The following is a 24,466-nucleotide window of genomic DNA, read 5'->3' as shown; positions in this document are numbered from 1 at the left end:
CATTGCCATCACCATTACAGTCACCGTTACCGTTACTGTCTCTGTTACCATCACTATTACCATTACTGTTATTGTTTTTATTATTATTATCGTCACCATTACTGTTACTTTAACCGTTACTGTTACCGTTATCGTGACCATTACCATAATCGTTACCATCACCGTTACCATTACTGTCATCGTTACGTTGGTCGTGACTATTATCGTAACCATCATCATAACCGTCACCGTCACTGTGACTGTCACAGTTATCGCCACCCTCACCATCACCATCACCATCACTGTTATCGTGACTATTACCGTTACCATTACTGCTACTATTCTCGTCATCGTTACCGTAATCATTATTGTTACCGTCATCGTTACCGTTACTATCACTGTAACCAATATTGTCACCATCAATGTGACCGTTAATTTGATCGTGACCGTTACCATCACATTACCGTCACCGCCACCGTTACTGTCACTCATACCGTTATCGTTACTCTCTTCATTCTATGACTGTTACGAATACAGTGATCGTTACCATCACCATTACCGTGACCCTCACTATTACCATTACCATTACAGTTATTGTAACCGTCACCGTCAATGTCACCGTTATTGTTACCGTTACTGTGACCATCATCGTAATCGCCATTACTCTCACTGTCACCGTTATCGTCACTATTACCGTTACCGTCACTGTTGTCGTTACTGTCACCATAACCGTTATCATCACCGTAACCGCTATCGTTACCATTACCATTACCATCATCGTTACCGTCGTAGTAACCGTTACTGTTACCGTTATCGTAATCATTACCATTACCATTACAATTACCATTTCCTTTACCTTTACCATCACCGTTACCGTCACTGTTACCCTTATCGTCATCGTTACCGTTATCGTCACCATTTCCGTTACCGTGAAAGTCCCCGTTACTGTCACCATTATCGTCATCGTTACCATCACCGTTATCGTTACCATTACCATCACTGTTACCATTACTGTTATCGTCATTATGATCATCACCATTACTGTTACCCTCACTGTTACCGTTACTATTACCGTTACCGTCACTGTTACCGTTACTATCACCGTTACCATCACTATTACTGTCAACATCATCGTTACCATTACCATTATCATTACCCACACCGTTATCGTTATCATTACCATTACCATTACCATTACTATTACCGTCTTCGATACTCTTATCGTCACCGTTACCGTAACTATTACCATAACTGTTACTGTCACCGTCACCGTTATCGTTATCGACACTGTTATTGTCACCTTTAGCATTATCATTACTATTATTGTTTTTGTTATTGTTACTGATTACTACCAAAAAGTACTATTTTGTAGACTTAATTATAATGGTTTTAAGCACCTTTGAGTAGTAATCATATTCATTTAACCCAATTAATTCATTAAGGTCCTTAGTAATTGGTTTTAACCATTTTGTGGCAAGTTTACATGTTTATATTAGCTTATGAATCAATTCAAGCATGCCAAATGATGGAGGAGCTACTTGGACAAGTTAAAGCAAGCTTTTAGCTACACCAAAGCAAGCCAACAAAAGGAGAAAAGTAAAGAGAAGCAAAGAGAAGCAAAAAGAAGCAAAGAGGAAAATAGATGACAGCAGCTATAGTCTTCTTTGGCACTTTTGGAGCACTTCCCGAAGTCCATTTTCTACATGCTATATACCATTTGAAAGCTCAGGAAGTCAAGAATCTAACGCTTCAAACCGTGTACAATTTGGAGCTGAAATGAGGAAGATATGGCCTTTGGAAGACAACTGCTCCAGGTGTGCGAATGGTGTGCGAATGGTGTGCGAAACTCGCACACCCCCCTTAGGTGTGCGAAAATTTCGCACACCCCATGCGTGGTGCGAATTTTGCTCTGTTTTTACCGACTCCACTTTAGATATTTTCTTTTGTATTTTTTGATGTAATTTACTTTCTTCTCCTTGTAACAAGCCAATCACAAGCTTTTGCTTTTGTAAAGACTATATAAGGGGTGGAAATCACCTCTTGGAATATATAATACATATTACGTTTTACACTCTCTCGTTTTCTCTTTTCTCTTCACTATTTTATTTTCTTGGTAGCCAAACAGCCTCTAAGGGCTTTTCCTCAGAGGATGATTGGCTAAAACTTTTAGTTTCTCAAAGTATGGATGTTATGTGATGACTTGGATGCAATCCCATGGAAATTTCTCACACCCGGAAGGTAAGGTAGTCGTTTTTCATTAAAGGTTCATTAATGCAAAGTTTGGTTTTTATTTCCTTTGGACAACTTCCAACGGCCAATACTTGATAAGCTTTTGGATTTCTATCCATTAGTTATCTCCTACGAGCTATTGGAAGGTGAGGTTTTCAATTCCAAGTTTTGTATTAATCCGTTAGAACCAATTTCAATGGCCATTGAAAGGTGAGTTTATCACCTGGAATGACTTTGAGTTGCCAATATTTGGTAAGCTTTTGGCTTTAGACCATTAGTTATCTCTTACGAGCCATTCAAAGGAAGTCTAAGGTGAATAACCATTGATGAAATTCACTACCATCTGTTTTGCCATTTTAAAGGATTAAAACATGATTTGCTAAATCCATACCGGTTCGGGAAGCAAGCATCACCATAGTTGCAACCCCAACGCGAGGAGCCTATCCTGAGATTTCCAATTTGCATAAGAGCCAGAGCATAGCTATCATATCTTTGAGAAACTTGTTTTTACACCCTTTCATTTTAGTCTTTAATGTTAGCTTAGATTAGTTTAAATCTTTCTAAAACATTTACATCTTCTTTTAAAGCTAACATCCATAAGAAAATCACCTATTTTCCTAACTTGAATATCACTTGTGTTTGCGAAAACCCTTCCCAGTGAACGATCCTAGAACCACTATGCTATAGGAGCTTGGCTACTTTAGTAATAGTATTCAAGGTATAAATTTTGTTGATACGCCTTTAAAGCTAGCTAGTCCCTTAGCAATGGAGGAGATAAAAACTAAGTAAACTATAATAATATACATAAAAGGGATCATGCAAATCACTCCAAAAAATGATATGAGTGGCATGATGGACATCCATGGATCAATAAAGATGTGAAACTCAACCTATAATAAGAGTTGTCAAAGCATTCACTTGATCATAGAGTACAAAGAATGGATATTATGCAAGTTTAAGCATAAAAAGAATTTCCACTCTCAAAATATCCAAATCAAATTCTTCCACTAAAAGCTAAGTGTTAATGTGATTAGCTTCCGAGTATAGTATGGATAACTATCATCTCCCCCCAACCTAAGTCTTTCTTTAAGTTTAGCAAAATTAACCATCTCTTGATAGGCTAGGAACACACCTTTTATTCACAATTCTTTTCACTTACTAAACTTAACCAATTCACCCATGTAACAAGCAGAGGATCGGTGACTCCCAACCAATAAAGGCTTAGGGCACCAGGCTTAAAAGGCTTTCGCCACCCCTTCGGACCATGCTCAGGTTTTAAGGCAAGCAAAGAAGTTTATTCTATATTTTTTTTTATTTTTCTTTTTCTTTTTCTTCTTTTTTTATTTTTATTTTTTCAAGGACTCATTGGTCTTTATGAGGTGTCCCAACACTATTAAAGAGAGGTTAAAGGTGTCAAATTATGGTTTCTCAAGCTTAGAGGGTGAGATAGTTTCACATCTTATAATCGGAATCTAATGTATGTGTGTGCGAATAGCTTAAGGTGGAAGAGATAAGTTTGCATGCAATGGGAGTTTCAACAATTCATCAACTTTTAGAAGAGCATAATACAAACTCTAAGACTCATGTAATCAAGTTGAAACTTGACTTCTCTCATTTAATTTTGAGAGTTAATCCTTAATATCCATGGAGTTTAAAGCAAAAAATTTTAAAATTTAAACAAAAAGTAGCTAATTTAACTAAGTATGATAAAAATTTAAACTAATACTTACTTCCTCAACTCTCCCCCCAACCGAGATGAACATTGTCCTCAATGTTTGAATCGAAAATAAGGAGGAAGGAAGTGGTACCTCATGTGATGTGGACTTGGAGTTGAGAAGGTAAACCACTTGTTTCAAAATTCAAAAATTGAATGAGAGAGGAATTTATACTAAATATTTACAAAAATGATGAGTGGGCCCCACTTTGGGCAGTTGAGGACAAGGCTCAAAGGGTCTTAGGCATAATGGAGCAAAGAAATGAGACTCAGAGGCTTGGGATTGGGGAGGGTAGGTATGGAGAAACTGAAATTTTCGCACAAGGGGGGGTGGTGTGCGAATTTTTCGCACAAGGGAGGGGGGTGTGCGAGTTTCGCACACCACCTTGTGGTGTGCGAAATTTTCGCACAGGGCACTATCCACCCGTGCAAATGCGAAATTGGATTCTTTCAAATGGCCATAACTTCTTCATTTCAAATCCAAATTGAGCACCGTTTGAAGCTATGGACTCCTGACTTCCCAAGCTTTGAAACGACATATGGTATGCACAAAATGGACTTTGGTAAGTGCTCCAAAAGTGGCTGTCATGACTGTCATCAAGAATGCTTCTTTTCGCACCATGTACTGTCACTGTGCGAAAAATTCGCACTGAGTGTGTTCATGGTGCGAAATTCCACTGAGAGCTTTGCTTATGCATTTTGGCTCCCTTGTTTCCTCTGTTTCACCTCCATTTCGATTTTTGCAAGCATCGTACCTGCATGAACACTTCAAAACTCATCTTAAAAACATATTAAAACTAAATTAAAGCTAAGAATTCAAACTAAAACATGCATAAATTTAAAGAAAGCATAGAATTTAAATGAAGCTGATAGCATGTACCCCAAAAAGAAGATGAACTATTTAGCTCATCCTCACTCACACACCCACTTCATGCTGAATTCCCCCTGGATCCCAAACAAAATTGGCATCCTTCCCATTTGGTCCAAGGGAATTCGTTTCTCTTCTCTTCCCTGGAGAAGTGGATGCTTTAAAGGGTTCAAGTAACCCTTTATCATCTTGAACCTTATGATTTTCAATGGAAGATTGGTCCATAAAGTTGTCATAGCAATCCCCTACCAAAGTGTCGATCTTCAACACTTTCCTTGATATTTTTGCATTGGTTCCTTGAAGGTTATGGTGGGGTTGAGGAGGAAGCTTCCTTTTCCCCCTTGTTATGTCAAGATTGGTGAGCTTCGCAATGGAGTCTTGAACTTTTTCTATCCTTAGTGATAGATCATTATAAACCCCCTCCATTCTTAGATTTATTGAACTCTCCATATTATCAATCTTTTCATTAAGATGAGAGTTGATCTTTTGTTGCTCACCTAAAAAGTCCTCCATGACTTTGCTTATCTTCAAAATGGCTTGCTCCAATGAAGATGTACTCATTGATGGTTGAGGTTGAGGTTGGGTTGTAAGGTTGGGATGGTTATTCCAACTTGAGGTGTAGGAGCTTTGGTAACCGCACATGTCTCTCACAGTTGGAATGGTAGGGCACTCCCCTACCGTATGCTCATATGAATCATCTCCATTCAAAGCATACTTACTACCCCATTGGCTTTGTTGAACTTGCCTTTTCCCTAATTCAATCCGATCCCTCATGGATAGGTATGCGAATTTGTCCTTCGGTTGATGTTGAGGTTGGCTTGTAAGGTTGGGATGGTTTATATACTCAAATGAAGTTGGCATGGCTTGTGGTTGTGCTTCAGTATGCACATTCCTCAATTCAAACTCTTCTATCCTTCTAGCCATAGATGCTAGCTTTGCCTTCATGCTCATGTCTTCATTCAAAGCATCCTTACTACCCCATTGGCTTTGTTGAACTTGCCTTTTCCCTAATTTAATCCGATCCCTCATGGATAAGTATGCAAATTTGTCCTTCTCATGATCATAATGAGAGCTTTGATCTTCATATGGAATTTCCATTTCTAAAAAAAATGATATTCAACTAAGGCTCTGTTCTTCAACTTGTACCAGGATTCCCTCTTGGTCTTGAATCCAACAAGGAATGCACAAATTGAAATTAAGACAAAAATAAAAGAAAAGAGAATAAAAAAAAAATATTTTAACTAAATAAAAACTAAACTAAAAAAAAAATATAAGAAAACTCACCAAACTTGTGATGAAGATCACAAGTTACCCTTAATGGTTGCTTCACTGTGCTTGTGGCACCTTCCCCGGCAACGGCGCCATTTGATGCGACTCATGGTAGCTTAGCTTTAAAGGCGTATCAACAAAATTTATACCTTGAATACTATTACTAAAGTAGCCAAGCTACTATAGCATAGTGGTTCTAGGATCGTTCACTGGGAAGGGTTTTCGCAAACACAAGTGATATTCAAGTTAGGAAAATAGGTGATTTTCTTATGGATGTTAGCTTTAAAAGAAGATGTAAATGTTTTAGAAAGATTTAAACTAATCTAAGCTAACATTAAAGACTAAAATGAAAGGGTGTAAAAACAAGTTTCTCAAAGATAGGATAGCTATGCTCTGGCTCTTATGCAAATTGGAAATCTCAGGATAGGCTCCTCGCGTTGGCGTTGCAACTATGGTGATGCTTGCTTCCCGAACCGGTATGGATTTAGCAAATCAAGTTTTAATCCTTTAAAATGGCAAAACAGATGGTAGTGAATTTCATCAATGGTTATTCACCTTAGACTTCCTTTGAATGACTCGTAAGAGATAACTAATGGTCTAAAGCCAAAAGCTTACCAAATATTGGCAACTCAAAGTCATTCCAGGTGATAAACTCACCTTTCAATGGCCATTGAAATTGGTTCTAACGGATTAATACAAAACTTGGAATTGAAAACCTCACCTTCCAATAGCTCGTAGGAGATAACTAATGGATAGAAATCCAAAAGCTTATCAAGTATTGGCCGTTGGAAGTTGTCCAAAGGAAATAAAAACCAAACTTTGCATTAATGAACCTTTAATGAAAAACGACTACCTTACCTTCCGGGTGTGAGAAATTTCCATGGGATTGCATCCAAGTCATCACATAACATCCATACTTTGAGAAACTAAAAGTTTTAGCCAATCATCCTCTGAGGAAAAGCCCTTAGAGGTTGTTTGGCTACCAAGAAAATAAAATAGTGAAGAGAAAAGAGAAAACGAGAGAGTGTAAAATGTAATATGTATTATATATTCCAAGAGATGATTTCCACCCCTTATATAGTCTTTACAAAAGCAAAAGCTTGTGATTGGCTTGTTACAAGGAGAAGAAAGGAAATTACATCAAAAAATACAAAAGAAAATATCTAAAGTGGAGTCGGCAAAAACAGAGCAAAATTCGCACCATGCATGGGGTGTGCAAAATTTTCGCACACCTGAGGGGGGTGTGCGAGTTTCGCACACCTTTCGCACACCTGGAGCAGTTGTCTTCCAAAGGCCATATCTTCCTCATTTCAGCTCCAAATCGTACACGGTTTGAAGTGTTAGATTCTTGACTTCCTGAGCTTTGAAATGGTATATAGCATGTAGAAAATGGACTTCGGGAAGTGCTCCAAAAGTGCCAAAGAAGACTACAGCTGCTGTCCTCTATTTTCCTCTTTGCTTCTTTTTGCTTCTCTTTGCTTTTCTCCTTTTGTTGGCTTGCTTTGGTGTAGCTAAAAGCTTGCTTTAACTTGTCCAAGTAGCTCCTCCATCATTTGGCATGCTTGAATTGATTCATAAGCTGATATAAACATGTAAACTTACCACAAAATGGTTAAAACCAATTACTAAGGACCTTAATGAATTAATTGGGTTAAATGAATATGATTACTACTCAAAGGTGCTTAAAACCATTATAATTAGGTCTACAAAATAGCACTTTTTGGTAGTAATCAGTTACCGTCATTGTTACCGTCACCAGAACTGTTATCATCACCTTTACCATCACTGTTACCGTCAACGTTACCATCACAGTAATCGCCATCGTTACCATCACCATGACCGTGACTGTTACCGTTACCATTACTGTTACCATTACCTTCACCGTTAACGTAACTATTACTTTTATCGTTATCATCACCGTTACAATTATTGTTACTGTTACCATTATCGTCACTATTACCATTGCCATCATCTTTACCATTATCGTTATCGTAATCGTGAATGTTATTGTCACCATTACCATTACCATGATCGTCACCGTTACTGTTATCGTCACCGTTACCATCATCGTTACCGTGACTATTATTGTTACTGTTACCGTTACCATCACCATTACTGTTACCGTCACTATGATCGTCACCGTCATCGTTACTGTTAGAATCACCATTACCGTTACTATCACTGTTACAGTTAGAATATCTTTCCCGTCACTATTATCATCAACGTCACCGTTACCATCATCGTTATCGTTACCGTCACTGTTACCGTTAATGTCACCATCACCGTGTGATTACTACTCAAAAAAATGCTATTTGATAGATTGTAATTAACACTTTTGAGTAGTAGTTATTACCTTTAAACTCAATTAACATATTAAGGACCTTTGCAATCATTTCTAATCAAATTGTGTAAGTTTTGGTGTTTTTGGTAGTAATTTGATCACCAAAGCAATCCAAGATTGAGGAGAGTTCTTTGGAATCCATGCTAAAGCAATGGGAAGCTCAATAACATGAAGAACCAAAGCTTTGAAGCTTTAGAGTCCTTTGCTATAAGCAAATCGTGAATGAAGAGGGAAAGCAAAGAGATAAATCTAACATGAAGCATTCAAGAGGACAACAACTGTCAGCCACTTTTGGAGCACTTCCTGGAGCTCAATTTATGCATACGGTGCACTTCAAATGGTGTGATTGTTTCGAAGCTCGGGAAGTCAGCAATCCTACACTTCAAACGGTGCGCGATTCAGAGTTGAAATGAAGGAGTTAGAGCCATTGGAAGCCGATCACACCAAGCTAAAGGCCAATTTTACAGGCTGTGAAATCACAAGAGGATGGATGCGAAATCAGCCTTTGGTTGCGAAATGGTGTCCTTCAGGTTGCGAAATTTCGTAGCCAACTTGCACGCCTGCGAAATTCTCCTGAGTGCTTCCCGATATTTGCGACAGACATTTTTAGATTTTTTGCTTTAGATATTTGATGTCTAAATCCCCATTCTCTCCTTGTAATCCACCTATCATATGATTCCTTAGTTATTAAGCAAGAACAAAGGGTAAATAGCCATATATATATTGTTTGTAATTTCCATTACATTGATATGTCGGGGAGCTTATTCTCAAAGACATCTTTTGTATAGTTTTGAAAGGAAGTAAAATACAGAGCTTTGCTCTGCCTTACCTACTCGTTTTGATTGTATTTATATTTTCTTACTAGCCAAACAAGCTCTGAGGATGTTTCCTCAGAGAATGAGTGGCTAGGCTTTTAGTTCCTTGGAGCTAAGGTAGCTGGGAAAGGCCCCGAATGCAAAAATTGGTAGTTTTGTTGTTTCAGCTATTAATGAAGAGAAAGTGTGACCCATTAATGATTTCTATATTTGTAGTTAACTTAAAATGCCTTCAATTCACCTAGGCCAACACTTGGTAAGGCAAGAGATCTCCGTCCATGGAGCCTCCCCTGTGAACCTAAAACTCCAAGGAATGCTTTTCTTCAAAAGTAATTCCCATTACTTTCTTTTTAGTTAGCTTAAAACAAATCCTTGTTCAACCAAAGTTTATGTTTTCTTCTTAAGCTAACCTTGAAATGAAAAAACACCAATTCAACTTTGAATTGGTATCAGTTGTAAGTTAAAAACCCTTCCTAGTGAACGATCCTAGAGCCACTATGCTATATTAGCTAAAGTTATCCTAGTGCATGGTGATATAGGTTATAAATTTTGTTGATTACTCCCGTTTGAGGACCAAACTCATGATACACCAATTGGAAACGAATCACCGTGATAGTCACAGTTATTGCCACCGTCACCATCACTGTTACCATCACCGTCACCGTCACCGTCACCGTCACCGTCACCGTCACCGTCACCGTCACCATGACTGTGATTGTTAACATTATTGTTGTTGTTACTGTCACAGTTACCGTAATAGTTATTGTTATCGTCATTGTTACTATTACTGTTACCGTTATTGTTATTGTCATTGTTACTATTACTGTTACCGTTATTGTTATCGTCATTGTTACCATTACCGTTACCGTTACTATCACCATTATTGTCACCATCACTGTGACTGTTATTATGACCAAGACCTTATCGTCACATTACCATCATCGTCACTGTTACCATTACCGTTACCGTTATCGTCATCGTCACAGTCCCAGTCACCGTCATCGTTACCATTACCTTTATTGTCACCAGCATCGTTACTGGCACTGTTATTGTTACCGTTACAATCATAATCACTGTCACCGTCATCATTACATTTACTTGTATTGTCACCATAACTGTTACCGTCACCATTACCATCACCTGTCACTGTCACTGTTTTCATCATCGTTGTCGTCACCGTTTTTATCATAGTTACCGTCACCGTTTTTGGCACCGTTACCATCACCATTATCGTTGCCATTACTATTTCCATCACCATTACCGTTACCATTACCGTAACCGTTAACGTCACTATGACCGTCACCGGTATCGTAACCGTTAACATCACTGTGATCGTCACTGGTACCATTATAGACACACCATCACCGTTACCATTACCATTATGGTCATCGTCATAGTTATTATTACCATTACCGTTACCATCACCAAAACTGTTACTGTGACCGTTACCGAGATAGTTATCGTTACCCTCACTATAACCATTAATGTTACTATTACTGTCACCATTACCGTTAGCTTCACCATTATTGTTACCGTCACCATCACCGTGATCGTGATCGTGATCGTTACCATCACCGTTACTGACATTGTTGCCGTCATCATTACTGCAACTGTTACCATGTCCATCACCATCATTGTTACCATCACCATGACTATGACCGTTACCACCATCGTCATCATTACCGTTACCGTTATCTTTAGTGTTATCATTACCATAACCATTACCATTACTGTAGCTTTGACCGTGACCGTTACCGTCATCGACACCCTTACAGTCATCGTTACCGTCAACGTCACAATTACCATCACCGTGACTGTGACCGTTACCGTCATTGTTACCGTGACCGTGACCGTTACCTTCACCGTGATTGTGACCATTACCGCCATCTTCACCTTCACCATTAACGTTATCATTAGTGTCATCGTCACTGTAACCTTTACTATCACCATAGTCGTGACCGTGACTGCTACAGTTACCATCACTGTCACTGTTACTTTCACCGTTTCCCTCACCGTCATCGTTATCGTCATCATTGTTGTTACCATTATCGTTACCATTACCATTTACTATTACCTTCACAGTTAGCATGACTGTTACTATTATCACTATTGTCACTGTCATTGTTACCATTACCGTCACTGCAACTATTACCATAACTGTTACTGTAATCGTTACCGTAATCGTTACTGTAACGGTTATCGTCACCGTTACCATTACCGTCATTGTTGCCTTCACGGTTACTGTAACCATGACCATGACCGTTACCGTTATCGTGACCATGACCGTTACCATAACCATCACTAAGACCATTACCGAAACTTTCACCATCACCGTCATCGTTACCATTATTGTCACCATCACCGTTACCATTACCATTGTCGTAACCGTTATCGTCACCATTACTATCACCGTTAGTGTTACCATTACCGTCACCATAACCGTTACCGTAACCATTACCGTCACTATAACTATTACCATCATCATTACCGTTACTGTTACCATCACAATTACCATGACCGTCACCGTTACCGTTACCATCACCGTAAACGTTACCGTCACTGTAACCGCTACCAGTACTGTCACTGTAACCGTCACCGTAACCGTTACTGTCATCGTAACCGTTACCGTTACTATCACCGTTACCGTCCATAACCGTTATCGCAACCCTAACCATCATCGTTACCATCATCGTCACCGTTACTGTAACCGTTTTCGTCCCTGTTATCATCATTGTTACTATAACCATTATCGTCACCGTTATCGTTACCGTCACCATTATCGTTACCGTCACTGTTATTATTACCATCATTGTTACCGTTACCATCACCATAAACATTACATTCATTGTAATCGTTACCATTATCGTTACCGCCACCGTAACCTTTACCGTTATCGCCAACGCAACCGTTATCGTTGCCGTCGCTGTTACCTTCATGGTTACTATAACCATGACTGTGACCATTATCGTTACACTTATCGTTACCGTGACCGTGACCGTGACTGTTACCATAACCATCATCAGGACCAGTACTAGAACTTTCACCATCACCGTCATCCTTACCATTACTGTCACCGTCACCGTTACCATTACCATTGTCGTAACCGTTGCCGTCATCGTTACTATCACCATCACCGTCAGCGTTATCATGACCGTCACCGTTACCATTACCATTACTGTTACCATTATAATTACCATGACCATTTCCGTTACCGTCACAGTCACCATCATTGTTAACATAACCATTACTGTAACTATAACCGTTACCATCATTGTTATCATTACCATTACCGTTACTGTTACCGTCACAATTACCATGGTCATCACCGTTACCATTACCATCACTATAAACGTTAGCGTTACTATCACCGTTATCATCTGTAACCGTTACCGTCATCGTAACCCTAATTGTCATAGTTAACATCATCGTTACCATCATCATTATCGTTACTGTCACCGTCACCATTACCATAACCGTTTTTGTCATTGTTATCGTCATCGTTACTATAACCATTACGGTCACCGTAACCATTACCATCACTATTACCGTTACCATTACTGTTACTGGTACCATCACAATAACAGTCACCGTTACCGTTACCGTTACCATGATCATGGTAGTTACTATCACCATTATCGTAACAGTCACTATTACCGTTACTGTTATAGTCATCATCACCATCATCCTTACATTTACCTTTACAGTCACCGTCACCGTTATTGTTACTATTACTTTTACCGTCACAGTAACCATTGTCGTAGCCGTCATCTTCACCGTTACCGTCACCATTATAGTCACCGTAACTGTATTCTTTACCATTATTGTTACTCTTACTTTTCCCACCATCATTACCGTCATCGTTACCGTGACAATCACCGTCACCGTGACTGTGACCGTTACCGCCACTATCACCGTTATCGTCACCGTTACTATCACTATTACCATTACCGTCATTGTGACTATGACCGTGAGTATGACTGTGACCGCCACCGTCACCATCACCGTCACAGTTACCGTTATCTTTAGTGTCATCATCATCATAAGTGTTATCGTCATCATCACCGTTACCATCACCGTGACTGTGATCATTACTGCCACTATCACCATTATCGTCATTGTTACCATGACCATGACCGTGACTGTGACTGTGACCATTACCGTCACCATGACTGTGATCGTTACCATCATCGTCACCATCACCATTAACATTATCTTTAGTGTCATCGTCACCGTAACCTTTACCATCACTGTAACCGTGACTGTGACCGTTACCATCACCGTCACCATTATTGTTACCGTTACTGTTACTGTCATCGTTTCTGTTACCATTATCGTTACCATTACCATTATTGTTACCGTCATTGTTACCATTACCGTCACCGCAACTGTTACCATAACCGTTACCATAACCGGTACCTTAACGATTACCATAACCGGTACCGTAACTGTTAACGTCACCGTTACCGTCACCGTCACTGTTACCTTCACTGTTACCATAACCATGATCGTGACCGTTACAGTTACCATGACTGTTACCCTAACCATCATTGGGACCATTATTGCAATTGTCACCATCACCATCACTGTTACCATTACCAGTGTCATAACCGTAACCTTAACTGTTATCGTAACGGTTAGCATAACCTTAACTGTAACGATTACCGCCACCGTTACCATTATCGTAACCATAAACGTGACTGTTACCGTTATTATAACCATGATCGGGACCATTACCACCACTGTCATTGTCAACGTCATCGTTACCATTACTGTCACCGTCATCGTTAGCATTACCGTCACTATAATTGTTACTGTAACTGTTACTATGACCATTACCGTCACCGTTTTGTCACCGTTACCGTTACCATTACGATTAACATTACCATTATAGTTACTGTCACAATTACTGTGACCGTTACCGTTACCGTCATTGTCACCGTCACCGTTACCTTTAACGTCACCATAACAGTTACCCTCACCGTAACTTTTACCTTTACTGTCACTGTAATCGTTACCGTCATCATTACCATCACCGTAATCGTTACCGTCACTATTACCATCACCCTCATCGTTACCATCACTGTCACCGTTTTCGTCATCGTTACTATTACCATTACCGTTACCATTATCGTTACTATTATCGTCACAATTATCGTCACCATAACCATTACTGTCACCATAATTGTTACCATCACAATTACCGTCACTGTCACCATTACCGTCACCGTTATCGTCATTGTTACTATTACAATTACCGTTAGCCTTACCATTATTGTTACCGTCACTGTTACCGTTACTGTTACTATTACCATCACCATAACCGTTACCATAACCATTATCGTAATCGTTACCATAACCGTCATCGTAATTGTTACCATAACCATTACCGTAATTGTTACCATAATCGTTATCGTAATCGTTATTATTACCATTATTTTTAGCATTACCTTTTATGTTACTATCACAGTTACCGTGACCGTCACTGTCACTGTTTCTGTTTCAGTCACCGTCACTATTATCGTTACCATTACCATTACTGTCATCGCCACCATTACCATTATTGTTATCGTTACCGTTACCATTACCATTACCGTCACCGTTATCCTTACATTAATCTTCATAATAATTGTTATCGTTACCATCACCGTTACTGTCACCCTTATCGTCACCTTGACCATCACCATTACCATCACTATCACCATTGCCATCACCATTTTCGTCATTGTTACCGTGACCATTATCTTTACTGTTACCGTCATCGTTACTGTGATCTTTACCATTACAGTTATTGCTATAGTCACCATTATCGTTACCGTTACTGTTACTGTTACCATTATCCTCTCCATTACCGTTACTGTTAATGTCATCGTTACCGTTACTGTTATCATTACCATCACCCTGACCATTATCGTCACCTTTACTGTCATCGTTATCGTCATTGTTAGTGTGAATGTTACCATGACCATGACCGTTACCGTCACCAATACCGTAACAGTCACCATTACCATCACTGTTATTGTTACCATTACTGTTACCATCACCGTAACTGTAACGGTTATCATCACCATCACCATCACTCTTACCATCACTGTTATCGTTACCATCTCTGTTACTGTCACCGTAACAATTATCGTTACCGTTAATATTACCGTCACCGTTATCGTGACCGTTACCATTACCATTATCGTTATCGTTACAGTGACCGTCACCATTACTACTACCGTTATTGCTTCTACCACCATCACCATAGTAGTTGCCATCACTATTACCATCATCGCTACAGTCACCGTCATCATCACCATTATCGTTACTATCACCGTCACCGTTACAATTACCATTACTCTCACCGTTATTATTACCATTACCATTACCATCACTATAACTGTTAACGCCACTGTTACTGTCACGGTTACCGTTATTGTCACCGTCACCGTTACTATTATCGTTACGATAATCGTCACCGTTATTGTTACCATTCCCATTACCATCACTATAACTGTTAACGCCACCACTGTTACTGTCACGGTTACCGTTATTGTTACCGTCACTATTACTATTATCGTTACGATAATCATCACCGTTATTGTTACCATCACCGTCACCGTTATTGTTACTGTTACTGTCACTGTCACCATTATTGCTACCATTATCATTATCGTTACCGTTACAGTCACCATAATTGTTACCGTGACCATTACCGAGATAGTTACTATTACCGTCACTATAAACGTTATCATTACAGTTACTGTCATCGATACCGTTAGTGTCACCATTACTATTACAGTCATCTTGAGCATCATCATTATCGTCACCATTAACATCACTATGACCATCACCATCATTGTTAGCATCACCGTTACCGTCACCGTCACCATTACCATCACCATTACTGCCACTGTTACCATGACCATTACTATCATTGTTACTGTCATTGTTACCGTAACCGTTACCATTACCCTTACCGTTATCATAACCGTTATTGTCACCCTTACCATTATCATCACCGTTATCGTGACTGTTACCGATACTATTACCCTCACCATTATCGTTATCTTTATCATTATCGTTATCGTAACCATTAGTGTCACTATTACCATCACCGTCACCGTAACTGTTACCTTCACTGTAATTGTGACCGTCACCGTTACCATCACCGTTATCATGACCTTCAACGTAATCATCATCGTTACCATCATCATTACCATTATCATCACCCTTTCTGTTACAGTTACCATCATCGTTACCGTTACCATCATTGTTACCACCGTCACCGTTATCGTCATTGTTACTATTACCGTCACCGTTACTGTTACCGTCACCATTATTGTCACTGTTACCGTTACCATTATGGTTACTGTCACCATTACTGTTACTGTTACCATTACCGTTACCGTTACCGTCATCGTTACTATTATCGTTACCATCCACGATATCGTTACCATTACGGTTACCATCCCCATCACCATTACCCTTACCGTTACTGTTATAGTCACCATCACCCTTACCCTTACCCTTACCATCACCGTCACTGTTACCATCACCTTTACCGTCATCTCCACCATTATTATTATTATCACAGTCACCATTACCGTTACCATCACCGTAACCATTACCATCACCGTCACCTTTATCGTCACCATTTCCGTCATCGTTACCATCCCTATTACTGTTACTATTACTGTTACAATTACTGTTACTGTTATCGTGACCATTACTATTATCGTTACTGTTACCGTGACTTTTACTGTTACCTTTACCATTATCGATACTGTTACCGTCACCATTCCCATTACTGTTACCATGATTGTGACCATTACCATCACCATTACTGTCACTGTTATCGTAACTGTTACAATAATCGTAATCGTCACCGTTATCGTCGCCATTACCGTTACTTTTACCGTCACTGTCACCATTACCGTCACCGTTACCGTTACCATCACCGTTATCGTTACAATTACCATCACTGTCACCGTCACCATCACCATCACCATCACCCTTACCTTTACTGTTACTGTCACCATCACCGTTATTGTTACCGTTAATGTTACATTTGCCTTAACCATTACTGTAACCATCACCGTTATCATCACTTTCAACGTTACCATCACTGTTACCATTATTGTTACCATTACTTATACCATCACCATTACTGTTTCCATTGTTGTTACCGTCATTGTTACCGTCAGTGATACCATTACCGTTACCATTACAGTTATCGTCACAATAACTGTAACCGTCATCATTATCATGACCATAGCCATTACCGTTACCGTTATTGTCACCGTCACCATAACCATTACCATTATCGTTACCGTAACCGTTACCGTCATTGTAACTGTTACCATCACCATTTTCGTTATCATTTTCATCACCGTTCTGTTACCGTCACAATTACCATAATAGTTACTGTCACCATTACCGTTACCATAACCGTGACCATGACCGTTACCGCCACTATCACTGTCACGGTCACCGTTACCGTTACCGCTACCGTCATTGTTACCATCACCATCACCGTTATCGTCAGAGTTACCTTGAGCATGAGCGTAACCGTTACCATCATCGTCACCGTCACTGTTACCGTTACCATTACTGTTACTATTACCGTTACTATTACCGCCACCATTACCCTGATCGTTACAGTTACCATGTTTATTATTGTCACCATTACCGTAGTCTTTATAGTCACCGTTATCGATATGGTTACCATCATTGCACCATTACCGTGATTGTTACCGTTACTATGGACTCTCACCCGATCCACCGGACCAGTGCGACTCGTTTTTAAAAGAAAAGAAAGAATGAAAAAGTTGAGTTTTCCAGTGTTGAAAAACCCGCCCCCGGTGAGGAACGGTGTTGTATGGAGTCGCCACTTACTTTTTATTTTTATTTTTAAAATGGGGAAAATTAAGTAAGAACAAAACCCCCCTAATGACCCTAGTATGGAAAAAGCAGTCTGCGAAAACTAGATTCTGGGTCCGGGGATCAGGTTACCCATTGGGAAGGTACGTCATGCGAGGTAGCACCCCTCTAGGCCCGGAACTCGGTCTCTACTAATGAATTGGGTATGTGGGAGCATATGGGTCAAAGATGAAACCCTATGCTAAATAGATGTCATGAATCACACAATCCTAATTGGCATTTGGCATGCATATGAATTCAACCAACCAAAACAATGGGTGCGTACCTGTGGTCCCCAGCCATTCGCTGCATAAAAGGTCAGCCAAACACAGATAAACACATAACAAACCTTCAGGATTAAGCACCATGCATGCATATGATTCAACAATCAAAGCCAACGATGCATACCTGTGGTCCCTAGCCATGTGCTACAGCAGAGGGTGAGTCAGCCATGCAACATGTATTCAAAATCAAGCATTAAAGCTTGTGCCAAAAAGGAAGATAGCTGGTTGAAATAAGGTAAGGGACTCCCCAAATGCCATACAAATCGAACTAGACTCATCTAGACCACACCACCCAAAACTTCAAAATTGCCCATACTAACTGAAATCAAACACTGACTTAAGCCTTCAAGATGGCTCACAAGTGCCCTATAGCAAATGGGTTTGAGCCCCAATGGATAAGAGCTCGAAAAATGCCAAAATTGAGGGCTACCTAAAGTCCTCCAACAGAACAGGTTGAACTAGTTCTCAACTGGTACAACCTATTGAGAAGAATTCCCAAATTTTTCTAGAAAACTCCTAAATGAGTGAGGATTCAAACAAAAGAAACGGTTCTCAATTCCGAGCCCGGATGAGTGAGAACCAGACAAAGAAAAGTCAGGGGTTCTTCATGGCTGACAGAGGCAGCCAACTATGGTGCTGAACCGGTTGAACCGGTTCCCAACTAGTTCATACAGTTGACAAAAAATCCTAAATTTGGCCAGGAAGTTTCTAACTGAATAAGGAAATAAACAAAAGAAACGGTTCTCAATTCCAAGCCCAGATGAGTGAGAACCGGGCAAAGAAAGGTCAAGGGTTCCTCATGGCTGACAGAGGCAGCCAGCTATGGCGCTAAACTAGTTGAACCGGTTCCCAACCAATTCATGCGGTTGATAAAAAATCCCAAATTTAGCCAAGAAGTTTCTAACTGAATAAGGAAATAAACAAAAGAAACGGTTCTCAATTCCGAGCCCGGATGAGTGAGAACCGAACAAAGAAAGGTCAGGGGTTCCTCATAGCTGATAGAGGCAGCCAGCTATGGCGCTGAACCGGTTGAACCAGTTCCCAACTGGTTCAAACGGTTGGTAAAAAATCTCAAATTTGGTCAGGAAGTTTCTAACTGAATAAGGAAATAAACAAAAGAAATGGTTCTCAATTCCGAGCCCGAATGAGTCAGAACCGGACAAAGAAAGGTCAAGGGTTCCTCATGGCTGACAGAGGCAGCCAGCTATGGCACTGAACCGGTTGAACCGGTTCCCAACTGGTTTAGACGGTTGATAAAAAATCCCAAATTTGGCCAGGAATTTTCTAACTGAATAAGGAAATAAAAAAAAGAAACGGTTCTCAATTCCAAGCCCAGATGAGTGAGAACTGGGTAAAGAAATGTCAGGGGTTCCTCATGGCTGACAGAGGCAGCCAGCTATGGTGCTGAACCGGTTGAACCAGTTAAAAAATCCGGACAAAGAAAGGTCAGGGGTTCCTCATAGCTGATAGAGGTAGCCAGCTATGGCGCTGAACCGGTTGAACCAGTTCCCAACTGGTTCAAACGGTTGATAAAAAATCTCAAATTTGGCCAGGAAGTTTCTAACTGAATAAGGAAATAAACAAAAGAAACGGTTCTCAATTCCAAGCCCAGATGAGTGAGAACCGGGCAAAGAAAGGTCAAGGGTTCCTCATGGCTGACAGAGGCAGCCAGCTATGGCGCTAAACTAGTTGAACCAGTTCCCAACCAATTCATGCGGTTGATAAAAAATCCCAAATTTAGCCAAGAAGTTTCTAACTGAATAAGGAAATAAACAAAAGAAACGGTTCTCAATTCCGAGCCCGGATGAGTGAGAACCGGACAAAGAAAGGTCAGGGGTTCCTCATAGCTGATAGAGGCAGCCAGCTATGGCGCTGAACCGGTTGAACCAGTTCCCAACTGGTTCAAACGGTTGATAAAAAATCTCAAATTTGGCCAGGAATTTTCTAACTGAATAAGGAAATAAAAAAAAAGAAACGGTTCTCAATTCCAAGCCCAGATGAGTGAGAACTGGGTAAAGAAATGTCAGGGGTTCCTCATGGCTGACAGAGGCAGCCAGCTATGGCGCTGAACCGGTTGAACCAGTTAAAAAATCCGGACAAAGAAAGGTCAGGGGTTCCTCATAGCTGATAGAGGTAGCCAGCTATGGCGCTGAACCGGTTGAACCAGTTCCCAACTGGTTCAAACGGTTGATAAAAAATCTCAAATTTGGCCAGGAAGTTTCTAACTGAATAAGGAAATAAACAAAAGAAACGGTTCTCAATTCCAAGCCCAGATGAGTGAGAACCGGGCAAAGAAAGGTCAAGGGTTCCTCATGGCTGACAGAGGCAGCCAGCTATGGCGCTAAACTAGTTGAACCGGTTCCCAACCAATTCATGCGGTTGATAAAAAATCCCAAATTTAGCCAAGAAGTTTCTAACTGAATAAGGAAATAAACAAAAGAAACGGTTCTCAATTCCGAGCCCGGATGAGTGAGAACCGGACAAAGAAAGGTCAGGGGTTCCTCATAGCTGATAGAGGCAGCCAGCTATGGCGCTGAACCGGTTGAACCAGTTCCCAACTGGTTCAAACGGTTGATAAAAAATCTCAAATTTGGCCAGGAATTTTCTAACTGAATAAGAAAATAAAAAAAAGAAATGGTTCTCAATTCCAAGCCCGAATGAGTGAGAACCGGACAAAGAAAGGTCAGGGGTTCCTCATGGCTAACAGAGGCAGCCAGCTATGGCGCTGAACAGGTTGAACCGGTTCCTAACTGGTTCAGACAGTTGATAAAAAATCCTAAATTTGTCCAAGAAGCTTCTAACTGAATAAGAAAATAAACAAAAGAAACAGTTCTCAATTCCGAGCCTGGATGAATGAGAACCAGACAAAGAAAGGTCAAGGGTTCCTCATGGCTGACAGAGGTAGCCAGTTATGGCACTGAACTGGTTGAACCGTTTTCCAACTGGTTCAGACGGTTGATAAAAAATCCCAAATTTGGCTAGGAAGTTTCTAACTGAATAAGGAAACAAACAGAGAAATGGTTCTCAATTCCGAGCCCAAATGAGTGAGAATCGGACAAAGAAAGGTCAGGAGTCCCTCGTGGCTGATAGAGGCAGCCAGCTATGGCACTGAACTGGTTGAACCGGTTGATGAAAAATCCTAAATTTGGTCAGAAAGTTTCTAAACCATTCATAACCAATCAACAACAATCATGTGTAGCCTTTATTACCCACACCCAAGCAATACAATCTTCACATCAAAGGAAATAAAAAATGATGTGAAAAGAGAAAACGCATATGAAGAAGATGAAGATAAGCTGCAAGTAAAAAAAATTCAGCCTACTTACCTCAGAATCTCCACCAGATATGATCCGTGTATGCCGATGATGACCTCCACAAAATGAGATGTTGTAGCTCTCCTCTTCAAAATAACCACAGTGCTGAAGCTTTCCCCCACACTTTTAACTCAGAAGGTGCCCTGACCTTCTGTTTTTCTCACCAGCAAAATATCCCCTCTCCAAAGTGCCCTCTTTTTTTCTCCTTTTTTCTTTCTATCTTCTCACCTTTTATACTCATACCCCTCTCAGAATTTGAGCCTCCTGGGTTCCTTCCCCTTCAGCACCGAAATCCCCTCCATCAGCATGGAAAACACACCCCTCATTATTTCTATTGCACTTACGAGGCCAGCTCACTCTTCAGTTTTCAGCTTGCTTCACCACCAAGAATCCATATGGATTCATGGTGGGCTGCAAAGAACCCAAACCAAGGCCCAAAATGGGCCCAAAACATTTCCCAAACCCAATTTGGAGCTTATGGGCCTGAGCCATGTAGGGTTTGGATCCCAAAATTACCAAAATCAGTGTTTTACACCTGCTGACTCGATGAACCGGCTGAACCGGCTAAACTGGATGCCAACCGGTCGAATTGGTTGCAACAAATTTTGAAAATTTGACATAATGTTTCTGGAAGAGTGAGGAATCCATGAAAAAAAATGGTGCACAATTCCGAGTTTGGAAAAGGGAGATATGATCAAAACAAGCCCGAGTGCTCCAAACCTCAACATGCCCCTATAAACTCCAACTAAGCTAAAACATCGGGATGACCCCACTTCCTTCCTATAGGGTGATGTGAACGACTAGGAAAATGGTCGTGATGACCCTCCAAAATGAACCACATATGCACCACAATGGACCACAGACAAGCCCACACGAGGCTTGGACACCGACTAAGCCCAAAAAGGGCCCTAGTGGTGCCATATGTGAACGATGGTTGCAGGTGACACCCAAAGGATAAATGTCAGTGTCGAGGGACAAAATTGAGGGTCTACAGTTACCGTGTTTGTTATCGTCACCATTACTATCATCGTTACCGATACAGTTACCATCACCCTCACCGTTACTGTCATCGTCACCGTTACCATCACAGTCACCATTATAGTCAACGTTACCATCACCATTACCGTAATCGTGATTGTGACCATGACCTTTACCGTTATCGTTGCCGTTACCATCACCATTACCATTACCGTTACCGTCACTATTAATGTTACTGTTGTCGTCACCATCATAGTCACCAATACCGTTATCGTTACTATCACCATTACCATCACTATTACTGTCAACATCACCGTTACCGTCATCGTTACCCTTACCATCACTATTACCCTTACCATCACCATTATCATTATCGTTACCATTACCATTACTGATTACTACTCAAAAAGTGTTATTTCATAGCTTGTAATTAACTCTTTTAAACACTTTTGAGTAGTAGTTATCACCTTTTAACCCAATTAACATATTAAGGACCCTTGCAATCAATTCTAATCAAATTGTGTTAAGTTTTGGTGTTTTGATAGCTTTTTTATCACCAAAACAATCCGAGATTGAGGAGAGTTCTTTGAAATCCATGGTAAAGATGTCCAGACAGGATGGCGACGGAACATGGTCTGTGGCAGGCTATCTGAATGACGTAGCAAGGCTTGCTCACATTAAGTCAATGATCCGGACAACACATCCGGATAGGATATGCTATCGTCCGGGTGTGATGTTCACGAGTGTCGTGTGCTTCTCCCTAAGGGAGTTTGGATAGGGAAGCGCACCACATGTCCTCTTGGGGAATCCGGATGGAGTTGATCCGGAAAGCCTTGCGCGCTCCCGTGTCATCCGGGAGAGGGGTCCCTACACCTTGCACACGCAGACGGTCCCCTTGCGACATAGCTCCTTCCACCCGGGGGAATCCGGATGGAGTTGATCCGGATAGCCTTGCGGCGCTGGATATCTCACATCTGGATGGGAGAGGAGGACGTTTCAACTTCCCCGATCAGACATGTCTGAATCCTTTGATCGGATATTTCACATCCGAAGCTTGACGCCGGATGGGAGAGGAAGACGTTTCAACTTCTCCGGTTAGACATATCCGGATCCTCTGATAGCGCTTAACCGGAGAGTTTTTCTCTCAATATACAGTGTCGCGGTGTTCTCCTAAAGCTTCCTGATATTTCCGACCGACTTTTTGAGATATTTTGTTTTAGATATTTGTTGTCTAAATCCCCAAAGTCTCCTTGTAACCCATCTATCATAGGATTCCTTAGTCTTTAAGCAAGAACAAAGGGTGAAATAATCTCTTATATATAGTTTGTAATTTTCTTTAAAATGAGATATATGGAATCGACGAATAGGGCACTTGCTCTGTTTTTCCTTCATATTTTTGCTTTCTCATTAGTTTTCTTTCTAGCCAATCAAACTCTGAGGATTTTTCCTCAGAGGATGAGAGGCTAAGCTCTTCGTCTCTTGGAATGAAGAAAGCCGAGTAAGTTTCCTCATGCAAAAATTGGAAGTTTTGTTGTTTTAGTTTTTAATGAAGAGAAAGTGTGACCTATTAATGGTTTTTATCTTTTTAGTTAACTTTAAACGCCTTTAAATCATATGGGCCAAAACTTGGTAAGGCAAGTGATCTCCATCCATTGAGATGCACTTGTTTATCTCTTGCGAGCCTTTGGAAGGTGGTTTAGAGGTAGGATTTTCTAGAATAGCCAACACTTGGTAAACTTTTGGACTCCAAGGAGACATCCGTTAGTTATCT

At 40.5% G+C, this 24,466-nt stretch overlaps 1 protein-coding gene across 1 annotated transcript; it reads right to left on the bottom strand.

Annotated features, from left to right (window-relative positions):
- Positions 1 to 109: 109 nt before the first annotated feature.
- On the bottom strand, positions 110 to 12,611 carry LOC132253784 (uncharacterized). The gene is made up of 8 exons (XM_059736823.1): positions 12,032 to 12,611; positions 11,674 to 11,934; positions 10,136 to 11,618; positions 8,122 to 8,240; positions 7,798 to 8,031; positions 1,088 to 1,279; positions 474 to 835; positions 110 to 322 (listed from the first exon to the last, which is right to left on the bottom strand). The coding sequence occupies exons 1-8, from the start codon at positions 12,609 to 12,611 to the stop codon at positions 110 to 112; spliced, it is 3,444 nt and encodes a 1,147-aa protein (XP_059592806.1).
- Positions 12,612 to 24,466: the final 11,855 nt, after the last annotated feature.

This window comes from Vitis vinifera, chromosome 1, assembly GCF_030704535.1.
Source record: "Vitis vinifera cultivar Pinot Noir 40024 chromosome 1, ASM3070453v1".
Taxonomy (NCBI): Eukaryota; Viridiplantae; Streptophyta; class Magnoliopsida; order Vitales; family Vitaceae; genus Vitis; species Vitis vinifera.
Note: the sequence above shows the minus strand (reverse complement) of the source record. Positions and strands in the feature narration are given on the sequence as shown.